Source organism: Echeneis naucrates, chromosome 6, assembly GCF_900963305.1.
Source record: "Echeneis naucrates chromosome 6, fEcheNa1.1, whole genome shotgun sequence".
Classification (NCBI taxonomy): domain Eukaryota; kingdom Metazoa; phylum Chordata; class Actinopteri; order Carangiformes; family Echeneidae; genus Echeneis; species Echeneis naucrates.
Window position 1 is genome coordinate 21205438 of NC_042516.1, and position 27709 is coordinate 21233146.

Genomic DNA, 27709 nt, shown 5'->3' on the forward strand with positions numbered 1-27709 from the left:
TCATCTCCAATATGATCTCATATTGGACTTCTTGTGTTTGTGTCATGATTGTGTTACTTTTACAACACAACCAGCCGTTTTTTTTTGTTTTTTTTTTTTTTTTAAGATGAGTTATGTACTTCTAAACCAACTTATTATAAGAAGAGGCATCTGTTCCTCTGACAGAAAAAGCTTTTTTTAGGAAGAGATGCTGTTTTCCGTTTCATTTAGTTGTTTTTCTCAGTTTCACGGAGGTGAGATCTGATCGCGTGCGGCTTTGGCTCCTGCGCGTGCCTGCGGGCGGGCGAGCGCAAAGGGTTCACGCGTCCTCACGCGCTCACAGGAAGGGACACACCGGTGAGAAGACAGAAGACATTTTTTTTTTTCAGAAACATTAATTGTCTGCTAAGATCAGCAGGAAAATATGATGTGATGATGAAAACAGAGACTGTGGACAGAGTCATCACTTCTTACTTCGAAGGTTAAAACTTTACATTTAACATAAGCTGAAGAAAAAAAAAGTCTAACTACTGACACGTGTGTGAATTAGCAGTCCCACTAACTGCTCAGTCACAAAAGTTGTCAAAAAAATGTTTATTATTGAATTGATTAAACGCTGAAATGCCTTAAACGTAATAACGAATAATGAAGAATAATTCCTCTGTCTCTCCCTTCAGGTTCCTCCTGTGACACCTTTGGAGCAGCTCCAGTCAAATATAAAGTATCAGATATAATCATTTATCCGTGACAGTGATGATCTTTACTTTGCTTGGCTGACGGAGGAAAGTGAGTAAAATGAAGTGATGCCTCAAAGCAACAGTGAGCTGTGGGCCTAAAGCGAAAAAGGTGAAAAGGTTAGAATTCCTCCTGCTCAGATCACTTCCGAATGAGTCCACACTCACTATCCTCACTCTCTTTTTAGCACCGGAGGCCATTTTTGTGTTTCTGTGCTGAGCTGAAGTGGGAGCATACTCACAAAAACAGGGATTCTGTGATAAAAGGAGGGAGCGTTTTGAAGATGTCCGTCTCATCTGTCTGTGGTGGACACTTGGACTCTCTTCAGCGCTGACCCCGAGGCCTCAGGGTGTTCATGGCGGACCGGCCACCTTCACCTGGACCACTCAGATAACAGGAAAAATGACAACAAACACACAAAAACTGCTCCACTGTTCTCACGCCAACAACAACAACAAGAGCTGTCCTTTAAGTTGCAGCTGGACTGTCTGGGATTGCAGATTAAATAAAGGATCTGGGTAACCGGGACAAGACCAAGGAAGCATGTGTGAAGTTAAACTGGGGGCAGGTGATGAGGGAGGGGGGCAAATGGTCACACGTTTCCAAACTTCGTGGTAATAAATAAATGGGGGGGGGGGGGGGGGGTTGGATCCACATTTGCCGTCTGACACAGCAACGTGCAGCCAAATGTGGAATAAAGTGTGAGAGTGGGACAGAGTCCTCCGGCTCGTTCTCATCGCTGGGAGGGTTCATCGTCCCTTTATCACCTGCTAAAAGCGATACCTCAGCCCCAAAGTGTGTCTGGGCCAGAGCTGGCCACAGCGTTCCCACGCACACACGTAAGATTTCCTGAATAACCATTACGGGCTGTGATCGGAGTAGCTCAACACTTTGTTTTCACGTTTATCTTAAGAGGCGTCAGTGAAATGATTACGTTCCCGTTTCCAGGCTGGTTTTGGTCGTTTGGAAAGCGCCTGTTGGATGAAATGTGCTGATTCAGCCCAGATATTGGTTAAACATCGGCAGTCAAAGAGGATCTAGCTGATTCACCCTTTTTGAGGGAAGGGGTGTGTGTGTGTGTGTGTGGGGGGGGGGGGGGGGGTGCTATTTGCAAGTTGCAGCCAACCTTCAGCATCAGCTCAGACAGACGTGGGAGCGGCTACTTCAGCTCTCTCTCATGGGAAACGCGAGCCGGGAGCGCCATTCGCACTTTATTACCTGTTAGAATCGATAGATCAGAACAAAGAGGCGTTTGGGCCAGAGATGGATTTCGGGTTCCCACGCGTTTGCCTCTCAAAACCAAATCTTTGTCGCCATTTGGTTTCCTTCTCATCATTTCACAGGTATTTGCGGAGTCGTGCGTAAAAGCGCTTTTACGCACGACTCCCAGCTGACTTTGGGAGCAGCCTTTGCAGGTTCTCTGTGAATTAAGAAGCATTTAAATGTCACGATCAATTAACTGAACAGTTGTTTTCAGCTTGGTTAAGTTTAAACGTTCACGACCAAATTAGCATTTGGAAAATCTTTTTAGGCACTTTACGCATTTTCTTTTCACTTTCTTTTAGATTTCACAAGAAATAACATTTAGATTTTGACTCTACTTCCGCAGCAGTGAATCTTTTGCTTTCTGCCTCACCTGTTTTTTTTTTTTGTGGGGTTTTTGTTGTTGTTTTTTTTGTTTTTTTTTACCCCACCCCCCAGAATGTCACCCAACACGTCTCGACCCCCCCCCCAGCCGTTTGTCTGAGCTTCACGCTGGGTTGGCGGATGTTTGTTGTTTTCCTCTAAGAAGTGTAAATAACCATCACACGAGCTGATAACACGTTTCAGGGCGCGTGCCGCGGGCACCCGGGGGGGTGGGGTGGGGGGTGCAGATCAGTGAATGATCCCTATTGGTCTCAACATTCAGTCTAAACTCACAGATGATCAATACAAAGTAGAAAATCTTTGGAATACATTTTTTTATTTCGCAGTTTAACGTCTTCATGATCTTTTCACAACATAAGATTCTGCTTCTCCCTGATATGTCCCGTTAAACTGTGGAGGAGTGGACAAACTCTGGGGGACATTTACAGCTTTGGTAAATTGAGTTTATGGACTGGAGTGAAATGAAGTCCGTCAGCAGGACGGTGGGAGGGGCTTAAAGTTACGCCCACCTACGGCTTTAAAGCTCTCTCTGTAGGCTTTGTGGTCACTTTTCTTTCTGACTGACTGATCTGCAGCTCCGGACAGTTCTCTGATTAACATCATGAAACTATCTCAGGACTCACAGGACGCAAAGGCCCAGAGGAAGGTACTTGTATCACTTATACCTTCACTGAATATGATAGATTTTTATCTTCTGTTGGCTTTACTGTCTCTCCTGAGATGCACTTTGCTCTGCATGTTACAGGATGTGGGATGTGTCTGGTTTCATCTTTTAATATTATCATGTTTTTTTGTTTTTTTTGTTTTGTGTCCCGCAGAGCCTCAAACCTCAGGTGGAGAGACGCCGGAGGGAGAGAATGAACCGCAGCCTGGAGAGCCTGAAGACTCTTCTTCTGCAGAGACAGGTAAAGGCTGCACGGCGGCTCCAGCCTGAGACTTCACCGCTGCTTTAGAAATTCGTGACTTAACTCTGTGTTTGTGTCCCAGGAAGAGACTCGGCGCAGGGTGGAGAAAGCTGAGATACTGGAACACACAGTCCTCTTCCTCCAGAACACCGCCAAAGAGGACCAGGCGAGAGCTGGAGGTGGAGGAGGAGGAGGAGGAGGAGGAGGAGGCCAGAAGCACTCCTTCCAGGACGGCTTCTCCACCTGCCTGCAGAGAGCCGCTCAGTTCCTGGGACCTGAGGGGAAAGGTCTGTGGCTCGGAGCGGCGCTGGACGCCTCTTTTGCAGCTCGCTTCTCCCGCTCAGACTCCGATTCTGCAGGCGTCCGGGGCAGAACCGAGGCCCGGTCCTCCTCCAGCTCTCTGCTCCTCGGGAAGACTTCCAGATCTTTTCTTAGGATGCTGATAAACAGGTCCGGACACAGACTGTGCGCGGCCTCCTCCACTGTGTCCAGCAGCGTTCAGACCAGGGGACAGTCTCCAACAGCCCCCCCACAGCCCTGCAAAGGAGCCCGGAGAGCCAGCAAACAAAGCCCGTCCCAAAGCCAGCCGGTCGGCCGGTCCTTGTGGAGGCCCTGGCCCTGAAGGACCGAAGAAAGTGAACTTTTACTGACTCTCACATGTCGAACTGTAGCCATCAAGCAGCGTGTGTTCTTCTCCTCTCTTTCCAAGAGGCCATTTTCAGTGCAATGAATCGAACACATCTCCTGTAAACGCTGACAAAGTTGTACATACTGTAAATTTGATTATGATCACAATCAAGTGCTGCTAAACTGCCGCTTTCAGGCTCGTGCTCGTGACAACTGCGTCATCTATGAAGTATTTTTGCACCTTAATTTATTTTATTTGTCATTTGTAAATAAACAAAAACGGGGGGAAGTGGTTGTGTGTTCACTGATCGTTTGCCGGCACGTGTCCGCAGGAGCAAGGTGTGGACACGTGAGCATAAAAGGCGCCACGCGGTGACACTTCACTTCACACAGTTCGACACGCGGGAAGCTTTTCACACTTACTCTGAAACTATAAAACACCACCACATTCATCCTCAATTATATTTAAACATAAGAGAGTCTGATTTATAAATAATATTTCACGCAGAAGGAGATTCCGCCGTGCGTAAAAATCATTCCTGTGCGTAACGCCAGCTGCCTCTGCTCTGACTGCAGCCATTGACTGGAAAAACCTTTTTAAATGGAGATTTGGTTTTTGTAGATAAAACCCCCCTTTGCTGCAGAATGAACGTGGCGCTTTTTAATGGAACTTCTCATCTTGATCTCATTTACACCTCAATCGCAACCAGGTGAGTGCGCGTGGGAACGGGGGAAGTGCGCGGCCTCCCCCCCCCCCCCCAATCATCCTTTCCACTGACGTGTCTCTTTCAACAGCTACTGAAGTTGTAAATGTCCCGTCATTTCCCCCTTTCCCACCAGAATGTAAGAACGACCCCCCCCTCCCCTTCAGTCTGCTCCTTCAGCGTCTCAACTGTGAAATGCAAATGATTGCACGCGGAGCTTTGATCCACGTGGCGCGTGCCTGAAACTCACCCGCACGCGCTAGTGCGCATGCAATTAATTCGCGTGACTGAAAGCAAAGAACAAAACATCACAATTGCATAATTATAAAGAAAAAAACGATCCTAACTACACTGCACGTCATTTCCTGGATTGTTGCCTTCAGATGTTTATTTTTTTTATTATTATTTTTTCTGGATACTAACAACTATATAATCTGTAATATTTATTAAATTTAAAATTTAACCAACACCAAATGTTTTCCCAAAACAGTGCATCGAAATGTATAACCCATAACTCTCAATCGACCAGGTCCGAAGCTGATAAGTGAAAAAAGAGGGCACATAAGTATAATTTAAATTAGTGTATAAATACTAAACAATGTTGATTTAAGCCTGCTAATTACAGGAGTGACTCAGCTGCAATATGAGGCATTTGGTCATTGAATTGAAATTCTCTAATATGTGAATGAAACATCACTTTATTGTATGCAAAAACTCAACGCGGCTCTGCACATAACATAAACATAAACACACTGTTGGTTAATATGAGCCTGCCAGATTTATCAGATTTGACTGGCATCCATGTTCAACGTGTCTTTGACTGTGTCATGTCACCAGATATTTACACTTCGTATTTCCCTCCAATTCAAAGTCTAATAAGAATAAGAATAATAATTTAGGTGAGGCTGAGCGGCTGTTTGACTGGGACGTCTCCATGTGCTGCTGTGTATTCATTTGACAGGAGCACAAAACAAACAAATCTCATAATCCACCCAAAGGATGCACATTTAGAGTGAAGGTTGGACTTCTTCCAGCTGTGGGTTTAAATGCATGACGCCAAATGGAAACTCGCCGCCCTTGTGTCAACGCAGCTATCAAACCTCTGTCATTCAATCACTGTTATATTCAGGTCATGAAGGCAGAAGCAGCAGGTTTGTTGCTTCTTCTCTACAGGGCTGTCTGTGTGGAGTCGGTGGTGTTGTTTGACCTCTCACCTCTAGATTTCTGCTCTGTATTTGTTGAGCTCACCGCCGCTTGTTCCGCTCTGTTGGGACTGTCACCGTTCACAGCTGGCTGGCGATCTGATTGGGCAGCAACATCTGCGGGCGGCGAAACAACTACTCTTTCTATGGGCTCATTGGCTGTCCTGTCTGTCACTATAATATAGTTGGGCTCTGGCTGGTGGGCACTGGAGCGACGCTGCAATGCATGCTGGGTGCAGGAGAAGGAACGTTGCCGCGGGGCCGGCTGGGGCGATAGGAAGTGGGGCGTCGCAGCTCTGGGTACGTCGTGATGCCTGTCACGATCCTCGTCTTCTGAGGTTACCTCCTGCAAGGTGCTGATTGGTCGAGGGGAGCGGCCCATGACTCTCGGAGGGACCAGTGCTGTTGCTGATTGGTTGAGCTGCGGCCGCCAATTCTGAGGGGAGGGGTACTGCACTCTGTTCATCGACCAATCGCTGTGAAGACAACACAGACATCAGAATATTGGGTAGGGTTTTTTTTTTTATCCAATCAAATACAGAGTTATTTATTCTTAGATTTCCAAGCGTACTTCTGTGGCGGCGGGGTCATATCTCGATGTCCTACGATCCCGGAGAAAGAGGCACTTCTCCCAGGCAGGCCTTGTGAAGCGGCCCACGGCGAGTACATCAGAGCACGCTCGTCCCACATCATGTCGTTGGCCGACTCGATGGGAACCGGCCCTCTCTGGATCTGGTGAGCTAGCAGGAGTTCCAGGACCTGGTGACGCATGCCTTCTCTGGCCACGTCGATCGGGCGCCGTCCCCTTCGATCGGGCAGCTCGAGGTTGGCACCGTGAAGGAGGAGAAGTCTGGCGGTGTCATAGCAACCGTGAAGGGCAGAGAGGAAAAGTGGAGTCTCACCCTAACAACGACAAATTCAGAATTATATATTTTTTTAAGAAAATGCTAATTATAATTGTTTAAAGAGCAAGAGTTGTGGCAAATGAATGCACAACAGTAGCAAACCTTCAGCACTTACCTTGTTGTCCTGCAGGTCCACAGCAGCCCCGTAGCGTATGAGGGTCCTTGTTAGGGAGAGGTGATTTACTGAGCATGCCCAGTGCAGGGCTGATCTCCCTGAGAGAGACAGTGTGAGTGGAGGTGAGGGGGAAGAAGGGAGGGAGTAAGTCAGCCAGTGAACAACCATTACACAACAGAGTCAAGCCCAGATGGTGAAGAAAGAGAAGGAGTGATGAGGAAGGGATGTGGAGATGAACTGCTTCAGCCCAAACAGAGAGAGGAGAGAGAGAATTGATCATAAGCACAAAAAAAAACAAAAAACAAAAACAGAAGAGGGGTTGAAAGAGGGAGACGGAAAGTCCAAGACACAACAAAAGCAAGAAGGAGAGGAAGAAGACGACAAAGAGGAAGAGAGATAAGCGACAAAGTTAATGTCCATCCTCCGGAGCTTGAGCTCTACAGCACGTTAACTTTGTTCGGAGTCAGAGGAGGGCAGCAGGGGAGCTGGAGAAAGACGAAGGGGGAAAAGGTGGAAGCCATGGAGAGGAGAGGACAGGACAGGAGAGGAGGGACACAAAAAGAGGACGTGAGAGAGACGGGGTAAGTTAGACCAGCTACTCAACCCCACAGTGTACAGGTGTCAGAAAACAGCAGTTTGCTCGTGAGCTGCACGGGTTATTTTTGTTCATGGTGAGCTTTAAAATATTCATGCATGATATTTAAATACGGCAGGTAAAATTTTCAGCATCCATGGTAGCGGTGGTAGGATGGTAACATTGGTTCTGTTGGCTCAGTTACTGTTTTTTTTTTTCCCCCGACACATTGAAAAGCCTTGAAAAAATTGCAATGAATTACAGCGCAGAGCTTCATTTCGCTCTCAGAGTGAATCCTCAAAACTTGGAGGACCTTTTTAACGTTTGCAAAACATTGGTTTTGATAACTAACAAATAGTAAGATGGTGAACTCGAGCTTAAAAAGTATTTATAAAGTCTGACAATTCACGTATGAAACAGAATTTGTCCTGAAATTCCATTTACAAGAAAATATTTGGATCTTATCGTGAACTGCAGCTCCGGAGATCCATGTTGTTCTTGCGGTTGAGTCAGACGTTCAGGTATCAAACTAATACGAATGACTCTGACAGGGATGTATTACCGGTATGATCAGTGTTGTTAACTGGTACTCCCGCTCGCAGCAGCTCCAGGACCACCCGGTCCAGCCCGCTACGGACGGCTCGGATCAGAACCACAGACCCATCTGGGCCGCACCACTCTGCCGACTGCAAAGACAACCAAGCCAAGATGATACATGACAAACATTTCTCTGAATATTACAGTTTGAGGACATCTGAGACAAAACTAGAAATGGAGGCCAGACCTGCTGAGGAGGACTGAGAAGAGGAGGAGGCATGGCGTTTCTCTCCCATCCTCTAGGTGGAGCTAAAGGGAAAACAAGGAGCAAATTACACGGAGTCAGGATTTTGGTATGTGCTCAATACTGCATATAGTTTACGTCCCATTGTTCATGTCTCAAACTGCAACGCTGTAAAGCTCAAACTGTTGTGATGAGGGGTTGCATGTGATAAACTTCAGTTGGGAATGAGCGAGTGAATAAATGGATGGATCCATGACAGGAAGCCCGTACGTTGTATGGCTCTGCGGGGCTGCGAGGGCCCGTTTCTGTAGTGTTTTTGCTCCTGGGTTCTGTGGTCGCAAATGGAAGCGTCCTCCTCGCGTCTGGTGCATCTGGCATTGATGTCTTCCATTGAACTCTGGGTAAAGTCTGTGTCACTTCCTATATCCTGGTCCCTTTTGAGAGGCCTGAAAACAAAAGCACAATTTTTATGTTGTACATTCGCTTCCTGTGTTTTTTTTTTTTTTTGTTTTTTTTTTCATTTTAACTTATGAGCCACCAAAGTGGGTCTTTGTCAGGTCTTTGTTGTAAAATGTAAACAAGGAGTGTGTAGTATTTGAGAAATTATGAAACAGTCCCAGAAAGTGCTGGTGAGATTTTCTATCTAATCTATTAATCAAAATTTGGCCTCATTTTTGCCGTTTTAAATAGCTGGATTGTCAAAACAACTGAATAATAACTTCTCTCAACTGCTGCTACTCTTTTGAAGGCGGAAAATGTGAAGTAAATAGATAAATATCAAAGGGCTCCAGGGCAAAAACTGGCACTCAGTCTTTGTAACAACTACACAGGATGAGCTCTCACTTGCTTTAAAGTAAACAAAATTTGTCCTCATGACATCATCCCCTCAGAAGGCATAACATCCTCTCACCGCATTCGAATGGCGTCCTCCCCCAGCGGTTCCCTCCTCCTCTTTTTCTCCGCCTCCTTGGCTTTCTTTTTCTTCCTCAGGCTGATCTTTTCTTTCTCCCGGCTGGATCTGACCCGCTGTTCCTGGTGGGCTGCGTGCGGTGTCCAGGACTTGGCTTTGCCGTTGCTGTCGGTGACAGTCGACCGGTGTCTCACCCTGCCGCTGCCCTCCCTCTCCGCCTGCTGCTGCCTCACCCTCCTCACCACGAGGAAGACCACCAGGGGCAGCAGCAGCAGCAGGCCTATTGCTATGGCCACCACAGCCCATAGCCACACAGGGTTCGACGCTGTGGAAGAAACAAGCAAAAACATTTTTTGCAGTAGATGAAATGTATTTGCTAAAAAACGTGTTCCTCACAGTTTATAATATAGCTATTATTTGTTTTAGTCAATATGAATCCTAAACCTTTCAAAAATAAAAAGTTTGCAATGATGATATGAAATTCATATTTCTTATATTTCTTTCAGCAGAACTTGAGCTATAAAGTTTTTAGATATGAAGGAAACAACAGATTTGATGGGCCACACTGGAGCAGAGGAACAAGCGTTTTATCATCTTATACTCAAAAAGTTGTGGTGGCGAAAGTGTCAGCAAACATGTGCAATAAAAAAAAACTAACACACACAAAAACAAAAACAAAACAGAGCTGTAAATCTGGGAATATCCGTAATGTCACTTCGCTAAACTAAAAACAGATGTTTTACAGTTTGGGTTAGTACGTACCCGTCTATGAGAGATGATGTGTAAGAAAACTGAAAAGGTTCAGCAGCAACCGTCACATTTGCACACGGGAAACGGAAAGGTGGAATATAGTGTTTTGTTTGGATGGATTTCTAAGCTGGACATGGCTGTGTGTGTTTGTGTGTGTGTGTGTGTGTGAGAACGGGACACAGGACATGTAAGCCTACCTTTGACTTCCTCTTCCTCCTCTCCGCTTCTTATTTCCTCTTGGACACCTCTAACGCTGATGATGGCCTTCAGCTCGGGGAGGGCAGGGAACGAGTTGGGCTTCAGCACCATCACGGCGTGGAGGAAACTGGCGGCCTCTGTGGCGTCGGGGAAACAGGTAGAGGGCAAACGGGAGCACGGCCTGTTGTCCACTCGGAGGAAAAGGAGGGAGCTAATGAAGAGGGAAGGGAAGGAAACAGAAGGAGAGAAAACGTACGTCATCTTTGTTAACAAAAAACTGTAACTTTCTCAAATATGGGACACACACCGATGTTAAAAGACCTACTTTAACATCTCTTACACACAGAAACAGAACAATTCAGATGTGTTCAACGTTTTAACGCACATCGATACAAAACTCATTGTTATGCAGATGAATGTTAACTCTGTTCTGACAAAGTGATTATTGTAACATCATGAATACAACCTGCTGAATATCTTTTTCATTTTGGACACTGGAGCTGTTTTCATTTTGAGGTCACTTCCACCTTAGAGATTGGCCATTACGGTGATCAGCAGTGTCTCGATGTTAAACTTTGGATCTCCGTCCTCTCTGCTCTGTTTTCCAAATTTCACTGGCTGTTTCTGGCCGCACACATGCTGAATGTTCTGCATATATTTTTCATTTAAAAAGCCATTCACTTAAATATACCTGCAAATTTATTTCAGTAAATAACTTAATGTCTTGTTCTTAGCCTGCTTCTATTGTGTTGTGTTACCTGATTTAGAATTGTTTTCTCTGTTTGTTTGGAAGCAGCCATCTTGATCAGGCCTTCCCGTTTAAATAAAGTACACTTGTTATTGTTGACATGTGTAATCAAAATGCCAGAACCATTTCATCAGCACGCACCCATTAGAGTCGGCAGGCGCTGCCTGAGCAAGCAGGTCGGCGAGCTGCTGAGGGTTATAGTTCATCAAATTCCTGTTGGTGGCGAGGGGGGCGGAGCCTCTCAGCTTGAGTGGCGACTGGAGGATGACGCTGAGCGCCCAGAGCAGGGAGCTGTTAGAGAAGCTGCCACGTTGCAGTGCGATGTTAGTGTGAAGGACCAAGGTGCCTTTGGCCCATTCAGGACTTTGGTGAGTGAAGCAGTCGCTTCCATCCCATCCGCAGGGGGCGCTGTCACATCCCTGCTCACAGTGGGAGTTGGCATAGTGATCACGGCAGTACTGGATGTGGCCCGGACTAGGATGAACAAAAAGAGAGGTATTTATTAGGCAAAATGATCTCGCTCTAAGTTCTACTTACTATATTGCTTTCCTCCACAGCATGATATGAAGAACATGAGATTTGGTAAATTGTTATTTCCAAGGTGAAAAATAAACACTCATATTGTGTTGGATTGTTTTGGACTTTGTTGGATGCCATTATGGTGCCTGCTCTCTATTAGCTTAATTACCAATAATTCTGAATTATTCTTCTGGATGATGATGACTCATGATGATAAGTTGTCAGTTATTTTGGTTGTTTATATTAAAACATCCTTAAACCTGATGTGATTCGTGTGGAGAAAAAACACTAAATTTCCAGCGTAAAACAGATAGAAAACAACAAGCACAACATTCACGATTCAGCTGGAAATGCCTTTGTTACTTGAGGTCTTGTGGAGAATTCAACAAAGGTGTTTTACTTGCAGTGGCCCTTGTCCTTCATGCAGTCAAAGCCGTCTCTGAGACACCCGGGCTCCATGCACGCTCTGTCACATGACCCATCTGCGAACTTGTCCTTACACTTTCTGCTGCCCAGACAATGAGCCCATGGATCATTAGAAGCAGCTGCGGGGACAAACCCAGATTAATGCACAAAACTCATGTAAACTGCATCCAGTTCAAAACAGTGTTGCTCAAAATTGTGGTTTAGTGTTGAGCATATTTAAAGAATATCCTACACATCTTCTATTATATTCAGTTTAGCCAGAAGATAAATCTTTCACTTTTACACGCACGCAAACACTTCTAGTCGAAATGTGCATCATATCAGATGCTCCATTTTAAGCTCCTGACATTTTGCAGTAATCAAAGCGGCGATGCAAACTGTTTTTCGCTGTGTTATATTGCAGGACCAGCTCACCCACACATTCAAATCACTCATTGTTTCGGAGCATTAGCAACTATTCATAACAATGCAGGTCAAGCCGTGAGAGGTGGGGGTCTGATAGGGGCCGTTAACGGGAACAGGAAACGGGGCTGACATAAACAGGAAGTTTCCAGGAGAAGCGAATAGCAACAGGAAATGAAGTGGGCTGGGGAGTTGATAAAGGTCGAAGGTTGTCGCCACGGCAACGAGGAATGTGATGGAGACGGACAATGGGATTGGCAGGTGTGTGTGTGTGTGCGAGACCATAAAATAAAAAGAAGAAGAAAAAAAAAGTGCGGACAATAGAGCTGAAATTAGACATGTTAAGTGTTTTACACTTTTGTTTCACTTAATCTGCAAAGAGGGACTTCCTGGTGTAGGAGGAGTCAAAACTGCTGCTCATAAAGATACAAAATTAAGAAATATGAATGCTTAAAAAGAAATTATTGGGAAATTGAGCACTGAAAAAAAACTGTAAAAACATTTTTTCATGTTGTCTCTGTCAGGAAATTAAAAACAACCTGACATGATTTGATGAAAACAAGCTTGTTCTCCAAAATAAAAGATTTTGGAAAAATATGTATATTTTTCTTACTAAAAGGAGCCATCCAAAAAAGAGTCTGATCGATCATGACAAAAAAAAATATTATTTAATATCTTTTTATTTAGTAAAAATACACATTTGGTGTGAAGAATCATGTTTCTGTTATATTAAAACTGGTATTTTCTTTCTTGGCCAAACTTTGAATGGGTGGCGTGAACAATAAATTCATAAGGGAGGAGAAAAAAAAAAACTCACCTCGGCAGGTCCAGATCAGTCCCAGCAGAAGAAACGTTATCAGGGTCAACATCTTCGGCTCAGCAGCTGATGGCCCTTCTCCTCGCTCTTCTCAGCTGGGGCGGCGGTCCGGTCCGGTCCGGTCCGGCTGTTTGGGAAAGCGGCCTCTGATATGCAGACACTCAGCTGTGGCCTCACAGATTTTTAATGCTGTAGTGAACGTTTGCAGCTCTGTGACGAAGCGACGGTCCTGCTGTGCACAATGAGCCGTTAACTCTGAGTTAAGTCGGCCAATTCCATCACCACCGACACCTTCTAACACCACCCATCCCACTTTGTTCCCTCTGCCTCCCCTCCCTTTTTTTTTTTATTTTATTTTTTTTTTTCAGAGGCCAGCGGATATCTGGACAACTTCCTGCCACTGTGTGGAGAAGAATAGGAGGGTGAAGACCGTCTGTGCATGTGAATGTGTGTGTGTGTGTGTGTGTAGTCCTTTCTGTGGCTCAAGTTGTAAAGGAATTTAAAAAAAAGCACTCTGTGGTGTATGAATGGTTAATTTGGAGTTTGCGATGGGACAGCGCTATTTGAGTTAGTTTGAAAAAAGTGTAGACGGACACACTCACACCTGGCTGTGAACGCGTCTGTTTTTGGCTGTCACAGGCGTCAAGGTGTCGCCCAAGTGGAAAAGAAAAACTCAGCTGTTTGTGGTGTGGAGCCCTTTCATACCTGACTTTAACCTTTCATATATCGGAACAGCAGATTCTTATATAAATATATGTTTTAGTAAATTCCAAATTGTTAAATTGTAAAGAACAACTTGGACTTCTCTGTTAGCAGAACAGCTGCATAAAGACAACTGCACTGATTCAGGCAGTGTGAGCGAGGAAAAAAAAAAAAAAAATCAGATACAATCAGAATCACGACAGCAAAGTCTCAAATCAAACTCTTCGGGTTTCTTGCTTTCTCCAGTTGTGGCCCAGCAGCTCCTCTTTCCATGCAGTATTCCTCCCATAGCTCATTAAACAGGTGTCCTGTAGCACTAAAAGTACGACTCTGATTCTTTTTGGGATCGCAAATCCCCAAATCCATCTTTTTGAAAACAGCACAGAAGACCTGGCGAGAGAGCGGCGCCGTCTTCCGTGCCGAGCAGTGGTTGTAGTAGTGCCGGTACACTGCGGACATGTTTGAGAAGATCGGCTGCAGATACGACTTGGACATGGACGTCCCGCAACGGTAAGAGGGCGCTTTGGGTAAATTCTCAAGGAACTCCCTCAGGACCACATGTTCTGACGCCTTACGAGACTTCCTCTGCGTTTGTTTCTTCGTGTTTTCCTCTGGATCTCCCTGCTGCGCTGCGTTTTGTGCCCAGTTGAGCACTGACCACTCTCCGATCCCCAGAGTGGAGAGAAACATCTTTTTGCACACTTGTTTTCTGTCACAGTTCACTATTAAATGATATTGCATTGAGACCGACCTTCTCGACTGAGTCAACGGTGCTCGGGTTCTCTCCACCGGCTCGCAGTCAACTAGTCTGGCCACGTAGATCCTCCTCTGAGCCCAGTTCATGCACTGCCAGAATCCAGTAAAAAGGCCGTTCCTCATCTCCTCACTGAAGTCAGCGCAGAAGCGGTTGGACGCCTTTTTGCAAGCACTGGACGTGCATCTTGGTCCCATCGTCCTCTGAGCTTTGGTGATGGTCACCCCATCTTTCTTTCGTTTGCTGATATAAGGTTTTCCCTCCATTCTTAGCTGTTTCTGACAATTTTGCTTCCAGGTTAGTGGCCTGGCAACTCTGCACTTCTTTTTGGCTGGCTCCTGTGGCTGCTGTGCCCTGATTCTGTCTTTGTCTGAGGTGTTCACTGCAAAATACAAAATACAAATATCATTAACTTTACAGCCCCACCACTGCTGGATTTCTGATGTAGATATGACAGTAGACGATCGAGTAATTTTTTTAATATGAATTCGACCTGCCGGTGTTTTTCTGGTGGTCAAACTGTAAATGGCCTAAAATCTAGTTCCTTATTGGCTCGCTAATATCAGCTTGGTGGATTTTTGGCTCTGGCTTTAATCAACATGCAGAAAACATTACTGTGGTATGAGTATGGCTCATGCTGATTTGTGACTCTCACACACTGATGACACAAGTACAACCATATTTCTGACATCATTATTTTGGCTGCATATATTTTCTATTCATTGATTAACATTTCTCCAATTAAAGGACTCATTATTTACCATTAATATGCAGGAAAAATTGTGATAAATGACCAGAGCCTACGGTGACATCAGCAAAATTGTCCAATCAGAAATTATGCTATAAAGTTGTCACGTACTTGGCATTTCTGTTTCATCAATGAATGTGATTAATCTGCTATAAACATTGCTGTGCGGTTGATTTACAGGTAAATGACCAAACTGACTCCCCCCAAAAATGGAGCAAAGGCAAACTCACCCTGAGAGACTTTCACGGTGCGACTGACTGCAGAGGGAGGAGGACTCCGCCTCTTTTCTGATTTATTTTCATTTGAGTCGCTCTTTTTCCTCATACGTCTCTGAGCCCAGTTGAGCACAGACCACTCTCCTATCCCCAGAGTGGACAGGAACATGCTCTTACACACTTGTTTCCTTTTGCCGTCCACCATCAGGTGATAACGGAGTGAAACCGATCTTCTGGCCTGTGATCCCACTGCTCGAGATCTCTCCACAGTGTCACGGTCCACCTGTCCTGCTACGTACAGTTTCCTCTGAGTCCAGTTCATGTGCTGCCAGAACTCGTGAAAAACCTTCTTCCTGGATTCTTCGTTGATTTCATTGCAAAGCCGGTTCAGTGTCTTTTTGCAAGCATTGGAGGTGCACCTAGGTCCAACAGCTCGTGCCTCCTTTGTCACAATCTCACCGTCTTTTTTCCTTTTGCCGAAATTCGCTTTCTCCTCCATCCTCAGCTGTTTCTGCTTGTTTTGTTTCCACACTGATGGATCTGCAATTTTAGCTTTGCCGGTTTTTCTGGCGACCTGTCTCCTGTTCAAGGTGGTGCTTCCATTTTTCGCACCTGTATTAAAAACTGCTGGAAAAGAAAAACCCACAAACAGTTTGATTATTGATTTGAGACATAAAGTGTTGTGCTGCATGTCTCAGTAATTTCAGTTATGCGCCACCTGACAGCTAAAACCTGATCATATTATTCAGACTGACCTCCTTGACATGTAGGTGAAATTGTTACATATTAAGAAGAACACACTTACAAAAAAAAAAAAAATACAATAAAAAACAATGAACCATAATGTTTGACTAACGCAGAACGAGCGAGAAACAAGAGCATCAACAGAAATGTAGAGGAGTAAAAAGTACAATATTTGTCCTTCAAATGTAGAGAAATTAAAGTAGAAGTATTCCCCCAAAATAATACTCAAGTAAAGTACAGATACTCAAAAACTGTGCTTAAGTACAGTACTGAAGTAAGTTGACTTTGTAACTGCCACCCCTGCTGATAATCCAGCTGTCTTGTTAAGAGTAACTTCTTATCAACCCACCTGGTGGGACGTGGTGCGGCCCCAAAGGCCCAGTGACTGCAGGTCTGTGGACGGGGGCGTCGTTGGTGGGTTTGGGGATGAGACCAATATCCTCCATCACTGCAATGGCTAAACATCAGAGACACATTGTTGGAGTCTTGTGCAACAAAAAAAAAAAAAACACTCACGTGTTCGTGCTCTTTAAGATTCACTCGGCACTGAAACGGACACGATTACCTCAGATATAAAAAACTGGACAAGGTCGAGTTTCTACGTCCAGATTTGAAGCCTAAGTGAAGTGCTTCATCTCGACCTGGTCTGAAGTGGATAATATTTGAGAAATAGCAAATTGATTTTTTATTATTATTACTATTTTTTGTATCTTTCCACAGCTAACAAAAAGGCTTCTTCCCTTTTTAAGGTGCATTCTGCAAGATCTCAAAGCAAATGGTGTTTCTCGAAGTACTAAACCTGGTCTGATGCGGTCTGGACTGCAGTGGCAAGCTGTGAAAACAGTTTTTACCTTCACGATTACAAAATAAAAAAGAAATGTAACTGCAGTCCCTTTAACAAACCTCAACACACACACACAAACAAACAAACACACACACACACACACACACACACACACACACACACACACACACACACACACACACACACACACACACACACACACTTCCTCTCTTTAGACGGAAGTAAAACAAAAGCATGTGTCTGCAGACTCTGCTGGGCCTGGAAGGTAAGTCCAGACGACTTTTACATTCCATCTCAGCAACATGCCAAAAAATAATTAAACAATAATAAATCCTGTTTACGCTCCGTGCACGTCCAGCAACATTATTCTGGCTGTTTGCTTACAGAGTGTTACACGTTTAAAAACGGTCGGTTCCGTCCAGATCGGATCTCACAGGTCCTCCAGCCGGCTGGATCACTTTTCATATCTGGGTTTTATTCTCATTTTGGGTCTGAAGCGTCGGAGCTGTGGAGACGCTCACAGGCGGCCGCCATTTTGGAGCATGCGCACTAGGCTTCGGAGGCCGGACTGAGTTAATAATTTATTTAGAAAAAAGAAAAAGAGAGAGAGGGGGGGGGGGTATAAATAAATAAAAATGGACGCATAAATAAATTAATCACTCCATTCATCATTTATTTAAGCCACGTATCCGTCAGGGCTGGGGAAATTCAATAATAATGTCATAATAATAGTGTTGTGGTTTTGATTGTGTTTATGTTGTGTCTTATGACACTGGAATCAGCCTATAATTTACATGTATGGATACGTTTTTAATTATAAAATATCAAGTTCACTCAAGCTCACTCTCCAGAAAAAGTATGGAGGAATGATCAGCAATGGCCTGATAGTAGTTTGAGACCAAATGTTCTTGGATCATTTTTATTTATTTAAATTTTTTTTTCTTCTGATAAATGTTGTAGGCATTATATTCCTTTTGTGACTTTCATTGTGAGGCTTTTATTTATAATAGAGTGTTTTGGCTGAGTCCCAAAACCCTCAGATAACTGAATGCATAATACATTGGCACTGAAAGATGTAAGACGTATTTTAATATTGTAGTCAGTTCATTTATTAACTGTTAGTTGAATCTATAAAAAAGATGCACTATTTGTTGGACAAACAAGAATAAATTCACATAAGAGCGAAACAATAGAAAATGACCACTTTAAAATATTTACCCTCCATTTAATCAATAAATACATCAATCTTTCTCAGCAGATTGGATTGGATTGCCAAAAATATATAGAGGGAAATGTATTCTAAGAACTAATGATTTATAGTGGCTGGAAAAGATGTTGCTTAAAATAGCAAGAACATTTATAGCTGTGCTCATCCCATTCTTCTGACATGAAAGCAGGGGAGAGGAAGGAAGCTATCAGAGAGTTCAAAGCTTCTGCAGGGGGTTTTGCAGTCTCAAGGCCAGATCACCAGCCAAGCAAAGCTGGCAGCTGCCAAAGGGGTCTTACAGGGCCGGGACTAATGATTGTGTCCGCTACTGATGAATGCATCCTTAATGCAACAACATCAAGTGCTAAAAAAAAAAGCAATCATTATTTCCCAGAGTCCGAGGCAACACGGTCAAATGTCTTGTTTGTCTGGCCTGCAAAGATAATGAAGTTTACTACAATATAAAATAGAGAAAAGCAGCTAACACTTACTTTTAGAAGATGGACAGATGTATTTGTTCTGTGTTGGAGAAATACTTTGTTGGTTGTTCCTTTGCTAACACGGTCGCTGATTGATTTTCATTAGGAACATCTAATTATTTCACTCATTGTGTGGGTGTTTTCTGGAGCTCTGTGAAATAATTAAACTACCACACATCTGCAGTACTTAATGCACTGTGCTTTTGGAGAGATAGAAATGTGACACACTTTTATGTCTGCAAAAAGATGAAATTTATCTTTGGCAGAAACAGCTTTCACAGCAGCGTCACAATTGATTGGAGATGGGTGTTGAAGAGGTGTAAATAGAGGCCAAATAATAAAAGTCTCCCAAACAGGTTAATCCTGACACGCTGCAACACCATAAACAGTAAGCCATCATACTAAAGGCAATGGTTCATACCCAACAACAGCGTTGAACGGTGTTCATGTAATATTCAGACAAAACAGACTCACAGACAGAAGGATGAAGATAGAAATAGCTACTATAAATAATAAAACAAAGACTTAAGGGAAACAAGAAAGTGTCACATCAATAAAAATACATCAGAATCATAATACTTTATTAACCTCTTGAGAAAATGTATTTTGTTAAAGCTGCTCCGACAAGATAGAAAGAGAAATAGTTCTAATAATATAGATCGACCGTAAGAATAAAATAAAATATGTGAAATATTAAGCAGGAATATAAAAATATAGCTTGTATTTACAGGGTCGTAGTCTATTGTGATACAAACAATAGATATAAAACGGTCTGTTATTATTATTATTATTATAATTACAATCATATTATTAATAATAATGTAAAAGCGGCTTCAGGCCACACGGTGTCGCTGTTTAGCCGTTTGGAGATGATCCAGATCAGATTAGATGAATTTCCTGTTGTATTATAATATAATATTTACTTTTTAAATAATAATAATAAAAATAATAATGATAATAATAATAATAAACAGGACTATAAATAAACCAAGGACAGGTTTAGTACCAACAGATTAGTCCTCGTTGGTCCTCCTTTACGGGGACTTTCCGGAGATGAACTTCAGAAACAAATGAGTTGGTTTCGGTTTCAGTTTTCAGCAGTCAGTCGGAGCCGGTAACCGGTACCGAGCCGTCCGGCTGAAATTCACCCATTTTTCATTGTTTCTTTTTTTTTTCTAAATCGTGTCTTTTGGAGGTGAATATTGGAAATCTGTCCACAGAAAGTATTTCCATCCGGAGAAAAAAGGTAAGTTAGAGACGAAAACAATCATCTGCTCAAAAAAGAAACAACAAACAAAAACACGGTTATCTCTGTTTACTGTGTCTAAGGGACTTATCGGTGGTTTAATGGTGATGTTGTCGCTTTGTGTGTTTGTGTGTTTGTGTGTTTCTGTCTGGACCTTTGCCGACCCGTTTCAAAGAAATACGTCGTGTTGGGAGAAAATGAAAGTATACCATCTGTAGCAAACAGAAAGCAACGTTTCACTGTGTTAGAATAAATAAAATAAAATAAAGGTGAATTGGTTTATTTGGTTAGGTATGGCAAGGCAGGTTTGTTTAAATAGATTTATATATTCCATACAGAAAGGCAATCCAATGTGCTTTACATGAAGAAGACCATGCAGAGAAATACGGGCACTGAAGATCAAGATCAAGTTAAAACGTAATTTAAAGGCATGCATAAAATCAAAATGCAATAAGAATCCTGTAAAATGACTAAGTTAAAGAGATAAATAAAAGAATATGCTGTGTTTTGGAGTAGTTAAGAAAAATACTGATACAATAATGTCTAGCTGTGCTTCCTCTCAGGTTGTGTTTTTACATTGATTTCAATGCCTTTGTCCCCGACCCTGCCTGTCATTTCTATTTGCAGGATGCAGAAGATGAGCTACTTCTCCCCGCTGCTCTTCGTGTGCCTGGATGTCTGCGTGCTGAAGGTCATCAGCCTGGCCCAGCTCTCCCCTCTCCTCCTCCCACGTCCTTTCCTCACCCTGTGGGGAGGAGGGCTGATTCGGGCCGGCCTCCTGACCTCCCTCGCCTTCACCTACCCAGGAAGCCTGCCGTGGATGAGCAGCTTCGCGGGGCTCCAGAGCACAGCAGTCCTCTGCTTCCACCTCCCAGCGTACACCACTCTTCTCTGGGTGCTGGGGAAGCCTGTCGTGGAGGAGCTGTGGGGGTGGCACTCATGGCAAAGGGTGGGTGGCCCCTCTCTTCACACACTGTCTGATCTGTTACTAAGGGCCACAGATCCAGAAATAAGGGCCCATGATGCTTTACAGGTCACAAACTTACATACAACTAAAAACTCTCAAGATGCCAGACTTCAGATTTAGCTGCTGACTAGTTTCACTGTCAGATGTCGTCATGTCCAAAATCCAAAACAAAACAAAAAAAAAAACAAAAAACAAATGTAAGTGTCTTTCAGTGTCTGAAAAGAAATGAAAATGGCTGAATTAAATTTAACAGTTTAGTGCAGCATACACTTTTTGCAGTTTCATTCATCTGCCAGTTTTAATCTGACAGAACTGTTACCCTGAGTGTATTTTTTCACTTTTATCCACCATATTTATACGACATTTCATTGAAAATGAAAATGATTGGTCACGCTAAACTTAACATGCAATATCTGGGATGTTCAAATACCTTCCTTTAAATACATTTCCTTATTCATTTCATTCAACGTGAACAAGCTAAAATTACCTTTACTGCCACACGATTTTCAAACTGATCTCTTATCAAATGGCTTTTCCTGTTTTCAGTGAAGTAAACCAGCCAGCTTGCTGCTCATAGCTCATCAGTGGCACAAAATCTACCCAACCTACTTTTAATTTTCTCGTTGACCTCATCTAACTGAAGGCAATAAAAAAAAAAAAAAATGTAAATGTAATGCCCGTTGATCAGAATTCAAAACTCTCAGAGTATTCAGTCACATATGACTTAAAAGGAAAATCAGGTACTCTTATCAGTGAAACATTGAAAAATGAATCCATTTATGTTTAATCTGCCGACTTTATAAGATGATTGAAAGCGTTACCGTTTTCCATTTTCCTCCGTTTGGTTTATTTTAAGATGCAATCATGCACTATGACTTATTTCCAGAGTCAGTTGTTGCAGAGAGAAATCTTTAATCAGCTTTGTTTGTAAATTTATTACATTGTTTGAGAAACACAATTTCGTAGACGGTCACAGATCAAATGACTTATTATGGTTTATTGCTGCTTTTATAGACTTTGTTGTTATTTAACCAGGATCAGGAACAAGACTGAAAGCAAAACTAAAGCAGTCTGAGGAGCTCGAGAAACCCACCATTTCACAAATGTTTAATCCATTGACACAAGACAATTTTTTATTTTTTTTAATTTGATGCACTTTCTTGTCATCCTAAGATTTGTTGTGGTGATTTTTGTGTTTTGGTGTTTGACTTGTTCTATATTTTGCAGGCGTTACAGGGTTATATTGTGACAGTGGTGGCCTGGCTCTACTGGAGCAAGTATGTGTCGTCTCTTCTGCTCTCTTGGGGTCGATACGCTTCCTCTCTGTTCACAAAGACGCCCTGTGAGAAGCCAAAAGAGGACACTGGAGGCCCTCTGAAGAGACTGATCGGCTACATGATGCCCTTTCTTTGGCGCTTTATCACTGTGTTGTTTCTCGTCATCCTCTCGTCTTATGGTGAGTATCTTGATGTAAATGAAGTATGTTATTTTCGCTGTGCTTCCATCAAAGTAGGTGATATTGGCTAAGAGGAAGAAAGAAAGATCAATATTGCGATGACACAATCGTCTGTTCGCAGGTGAGATGGCTGTTCCTCAGTACACTGGTCGCGTGGCGGACTGGATCATGAATGAAGAAGCGCCTGAAGCATTCACAGATGCCATCACAGTTATGGCACTAATGACCATTGGGAGGTAACGTAACCTTTGTAACTTAGATTCTTCAAAAGTTTCAGTATCTACATTCTTCATCTCTTTCTCTTTTTACAATTTTACATTGCGGGTTCAAAAATGATATTTTGTGGAAACTTTTTGTGGAAATTTTCACTGATGGGATTTCGACTAAAATAGAGATTTCTGTCTGCTTATGACTACTTCTTTAGAAATGATAGTTTTGACCTTTTACACTGTAATGTGCGCTCTGTTGTGTATTTCAGCGCTGTGCTTGAGTTTGTGTGTGACCTCATGTACAACATTACCATGAGCCGCATACACATGTCAGTGCAGGGAGTCGTCTTCCAGGCTGTGCTGAAACAGGAGATTGCATTCTTTGACTCCACCTCGACAGGTAAATACCATAAAAGTAAACCGTACACTGGAGGTCCGCAAAAGTAAATCCTCAACCTGTTTTTGAGGCCAACCTCAGTTCCAGTCAGATGTAGAGTAGTTTGATCATTTGTGTGGATTAAATGTATAAATGTACAATGCGATGCACATTTCAGGTGAACTGGTGTCCCGCATTACCACGGACACCAACGAGATGAGCGAGGCGCTGAGTGAAAAGCTCAGCCTGGTGATGTGGTATACAGCCCGTTTCGGCTTCCTCTTGTACTTCATGGTGAGCCAGTCGTGGAAAATTACCTTGCTCACTTGCATGGGACTGCCCATCATCTGGGTTATACCCAAACTCACCGGACACTGCAGTCAGGTAAAGATGAGTCCCTCTGGACGTCCCACTTTCTTCAAGGAAACGTTTATCTCCTCAGTCTACAGTTTTATTTGTTCTCTTGTCCGTGTTTCAGATGATTGCTGTGAAGGTTCAGGACTCCCTGGCTAAGGCCAACCAGGTGGCCACAGAGACCTTCTCCTGCATGAAGACGGTGAAGAGTTTTGCTAACGAGGACGGTGAGACAGAGAGGTACAGGCAGCGGCTGGATGACACTTATGCACTCAACAAAATGGAAGCAGCAGCCTATGCTACCACTACCTGGGCCAACAGCGTGAGTTGAATCCTGATGTTTTTCCAGATAGAAGCAATTACAACTCAGCTTGAGTGTGACTGTGGGAGCTAACCAGAGAATAATGGCTTGTAGTGCCTGCATTGCCACCTAGAGGTTTCTGACTGGATGTTTTTAAAACTGAAACCTAAATAAAAAAATATAAAGATATGGGTGAATGAATATGATGATAATATTTTGCACACCAGTAATGAATAGATTCATGGACGTGGACTCGTTTTGAGTATGTTTTCACTAAGTTTACTTTTATGTGATTAAAAGATTTTATGTCCCTTCAGATGACCACTTTGGCCCTGAAGATTGGTATTCTGTACTATGGAGGGACTCTTGTGACCAGGGGGTCTGTTAGCAGTGGAGACCTGGTGTCATTTGTCCTTTATGAGCTGCAGTTCGCCTCTGCAGTGGAGGTGAGTCACGGGCTAAGAAGCAGCTGGTTGTTAAGTTCAAAGTATCCCATTGTCATATCAATAAGTGCCCAGTTTGGCCTGACCTTCACCGCTGTCACATCTTTCCCAGGCTGTCATGCATTATTACCCGGCGGTGAAGAAAGCAGTTGGTGCCTCTGAAAAGATCTTTGAGTATTTGGACCGGAAACCTCAAGTACCTCCAGATGGCACATTGGCCCCCGAAAATCTCGAGGGACACATTCAGTTCAAAAATGTTAGGTTTTCCTATTCTGGCAGCACAGATGAAAAAAATCTTGTACTTAAGGTATACATCTCTTTTTTTGTTGTTGTTGTGTGTTTTGTTTATCTCATGTACATTAATTGTTTTTTTAATCACAAATGGCTGTCCACCAATGCACTATATTCTCCTTTCCACCAGGATGTGTCTCTGGAGATGAAACCAGGACAAATCACTGCCCTGGTGGGACTGAACAGATCAGGAAAGTCCACCTGTGTCAAGCTGCTAGAGAGGTTTTACCAGCCTCAGGCAGGGGAGATCCTACTGGACGGGAAGCCACTGCAAAGTTACACAGATCAGTTCCTACATGACCAGGTGGGTGGTTAATAGCAGCAATAGGCATTCATACGTATTGATATTTCCCCATTTTGGCGTGAAGTGTGACCCAAAAGGAGCGCAACAATAGGAAGCTTATAGACCCAGTTGAGCTTCTGACGAGGAGTGAGCGCAAGATTTTATGAGTGGATCTCGGTTTTGTTCACATTGTGCGTAAGAACACAATGTAGTCAGCGTGATATAAATTTCAGGCACTTGCTGATGGAGGTTGGTAGCGATAATGAGCAGGAAAACCTAGTTATGTGTAGATTGTTCCCACTTGGGCGAAGAATGACTGACTAACACAAAGTTGCAGCTTACAGGTATGAAACAGTTTTTTGTTTTTTTTTTAAGGCAGTTGGGTTCTGTGCTACTCAATCTGTGCTGATGAAGTTGATGTATTGGATAATACACATTTTATAAATAAATACTAAACCCATGTAGGTGAAGCCCAGACACCCTCAAGGGTCTATTAAGTCATTATACCACAAAAATTGACCAAAATTCAAGATGGCAAATAGCTAAGTCAATTGTGCAGCTGACAGCAGAACATGAAAATAATATTACAGTAGCCCAGAGCTGTTCAAGAAGGATGATAGAAGCGAGGTGAATCACAGTTTGTTGACATTTATGATTCTTTTCACTCATTATAAACCATTCTTACAGCCGTGAGCTGCAGCTGATGACTCTGATTTCCTCTTCAACCCGTTGGTGTATAGATTGCTGTGGTGAGCCAGGATTGTGTGCTGTTTGCCCGCTCCATCCGGGAGAACATCAAATATGGCTGCAAAAATGCCTCTGATGAAGAGATGTACACGGCCGCCAAGCAAGCCAGTGCCCACGAGTTCATCTTGGAGCTGCCAAATAAATATGACACAGGTTTGTTTTAGAAACGGTAGCCCCAGATGAGTCAAGCCTGGGGTGGAGTCCTTTTTTTTTTTTTTTTTGGTCTACAGCATACACTGTTACTACTGCAGTAACAACATTTATTATATCATAATGGACAAGTTTTAGCGAAAACCTTAATGAACTAAAATGCATTAATAATTTCTAATTGGTTAGTCCATTCATCAGCTTCTTCCACCTAACCCCTTTTTCCATCACTTAAAATGATTATATTATGTCGTTAAAGATTATTTTTAAATACTGCTCAGAAGCACTGTGAAAAAAATCCTTTCTAGTAATACATTCGGGGCCATATTACCCCTGAGGGTAATTTAATTGCATTCCACATGGGATTAAAAATTTCTTTAAGAAGACCTTATAGTTGCGTATACAAACCCTGCAGAAACTCTGCTGACACCAGTGGAAGAACTGAGGAATTTAATTAAGTGCTGTTGAAACCAGCAGCACTTGCGGTCTTGCCTTATGCAAAAGACACTTACTATTCCCCAGCGATGCACACAAACACAATAACAATACATCTTGCATAGATGCCGGGGAGAAAGGAGGCCAGGTGTCTGGAGGCCAGAGACAGCGCATTGCAATTGCTAGAGCTTTAATCAGACGTCCCAAGATTCTGATACTGGACAACGCCACCAGTGATTTGGACACAGAGAATGAATACCAGGTCGGAAATGATTTTGTTTCCTACATTTTTGCCCATGATTTCACTACTCTTTACACGCATCACCAATTCATGACTGTACTTAACAGGTTAATCAAGCTTTGTTGAACCAATCCAACAACTGCTCCGTGCTGATGATTTCCAACAAGATGAGTGTTGTGGAAAAGGCTGATTATATAATTGTCCTCAACGATGGGATGGTGGAGGAGGAAGGCGTCCACGGTGAGCTGCTGAAGAAACAAGGCCTCTATGCTGAACTGGTGAAAAAGCAGGACATGAGTTTTCATCGTAAACAAGAAAAAGGCGACGAATAAGACACAGTGATAATGCTTCTCTGGTGTTCTGCCGAACCAGAGGAGCTGGATTACTCTGGTGGACTGGTAGAGTTTTGAGACTTTATGCTTTCTCCACACACCTTTGGAGTATGCGACATTGTACCAGACATCCCTATTTCAGAACTACATGCTGTAAAAACAGTGAGTGAAAAAAGTTTCTTGAAGTCCCTGAATTTGACGCTTTAACCCCCAAAAGAAAGAATAAGCCTACTTGAACACAGTCATATAGATACAATCCTCAATCACAGTACATTTAAATTCATTCATATTCACATTCTTAAACAAACCCTAACCCTAACCCAAATTCAGTTGATGGGTCAAATAATCAAATGGGAATTTCAGTATCTGCCTAATCCAAACAAATCATAAGCATGCCAACATTTCCATAAAGCAGCCCTGCTCAGCAGTTTGCATGATTGCCCACAACTATCCGATAAAAACACAGAGATCAAATGAAAGCGATAGCTAGTACTGTATGGTACAGTACTGGAATCAAATTGTCCCATGGATTGTGTCTTTGTCTGCCAAGTGTGGCTCTGAGAATATGTGAACTGAGACTATCCTAAATGGGTGTATTTAAAAAGCACTTATTAATTTGCACATCCCTTCATGGTAGGGGGCTCCCATATTAGTTTAGCACTGGGAAACTTGGGCTAGACAGAAGGAGACAGGGACCAACTACCAATCCTCCAGCTAGTGGACAACCTGCTTACAAGTACAGTCTGGGGAATAATGGATGACTGTTTACTGCATTGTTTCAACCCTTTTCTAAGTATTAGATGTAACAAGAGATAAATCTTATTAACTTCATTATGATTATTGTTATATGTTTGAAGTTATTTAAATACTATATTTAAAATGGAGTGTTTCTAAATGCCATGGCTGTAGATAGTTTTCATATTTGTTGAATGTTTGCCTTTACTGCACTTATTGCTGTATTGATCATGCTCTTCTTAAAATAATTAGAAATTATTTTGCCACCTTTTCTAGTCTTCAACTTTTTAAGTTTGGGTTTTTTAAAGCAATGATTTTTGTTGTAGCTCTGCTGGGTGTTGTGATTATTTTTTTTGGAAATAAAATATTTTGCCACACATGTTGCAGAGCTGAGTTGGGTTGAGTTGTTTGTTTGAGCACCTTTACCTTGGTGGAAGTTATTCGGGACATTGACGTAACTTCTGAATATTTGTTGTAGGTGTTTGTTAAAGGTGCATTCCACCGATTTATAAGTTACTATTCTGTATAAAAAATAAAAAAATATATAG

General features: G+C 42.9%; 4 protein-coding genes across 7 annotated transcripts; 2 read left to right on the plus strand and 2 right to left on the minus strand.

Moving 5' to 3' along the window:
- The first annotated feature begins 2962 nt into the window (after positions 1-2962).
- On the plus strand, positions 2963-4172 carry LOC115045410 (transcription factor HES-7-like). The gene is made up of 3 exons (XM_029505079.1): positions 2963-3007; positions 3180-3266; positions 3349-4172. The coding sequence occupies exons 1-3, from the start codon at positions 2963-2965 to the stop codon at positions 3886-3888; spliced, it is 672 nt and encodes a 223-aa protein (XP_029360939.1). The 3' UTR covers positions 3889-4172.
- Positions 4173-5277: 1105 nt separating this feature from the next.
- Positions 5278-13263, minus strand: notchl (notch receptor, like). Its single transcript, XM_029505405.1, has 11 exons — positions 12945-13263; positions 11700-11844; positions 10922-11254; positions 10032-10243; positions 9085-9409; positions 8445-8620; positions 8178-8239; positions 7956-8079; positions 6820-6917; positions 6371-6702; positions 5278-6275 (listed from the first exon to the last, which is right to left on the minus strand). The coding sequence occupies exons 1-11, from the start codon at positions 12994-12996 to the stop codon at positions 5765-5767; spliced, it is 2370 nt and encodes a 789-aa protein (XP_029361265.1). The 5' UTR covers positions 12997-13263; the 3' UTR covers positions 5278-5764.
- Positions 13264-13451: 188 nt separating this feature from the next.
- On the minus strand, positions 13452-17432 carry LOC115045619 (uncharacterized). Of its 2 annotated transcripts, none has more exons than XM_029505408.1 (4): positions 17297-17432; positions 16457-16564; positions 15379-15987; positions 13452-14782 (listed from the first exon to the last, which is right to left on the minus strand). In XM_029505408.1, exons 2-4 carry the CDS (start codon positions 16551-16553, stop codon positions 13857-13859), a joined length of 1632 nt encoding a protein of 543 aa, XP_029361268.1. In that variant the 5' UTR covers positions 16554-16564; positions 17297-17432; the 3' UTR covers positions 13452-13856. The 2 variants fall into 2 exon arrangements, with proteins under 2 accessions (XP_029361268.1, XP_029361267.1); XM_029505407.1 differs by having other exon boundaries at positions 15379-15990.
- Positions 17433-19711: 2279 nt separating this feature from the next.
- Positions 19712-27547, plus strand: tap1 (transporter 1, ATP-binding cassette, sub-family B (MDR/TAP)). Of its 3 annotated transcripts, none has more exons than XM_029504093.1 (13): positions 19712-19844; positions 20472-20793; positions 22039-22267; positions 22389-22503; positions 22746-22876; positions 23031-23236; positions 23331-23528; positions 23825-23953; positions 24063-24257; positions 24372-24545; positions 25265-25424; positions 25979-26115; positions 26202-26426. In XM_029504093.1, exons 2-13 carry the CDS (start codon positions 20473-20475, stop codon positions 26424-26426), a joined length of 2220 nt encoding a protein of 739 aa, XP_029359953.1. In that variant the 5' UTR covers positions 19712-19844; position 20472. The 3 variants fall into 3 exon arrangements, with proteins under 3 accessions (XP_029359953.1, XP_029359954.1, XP_029359952.1); XM_029504094.1 differs by having other exon boundaries at positions 19712-19841; positions 20470-20793; XM_029504092.1 differs by lacking the exon at positions 19712-19844 and adding an exon at positions 20191-20261 and having other exon boundaries at positions 26202-27547.
- The last annotated feature ends 162 nt before the right edge of the window (positions 27548-27709 follow it).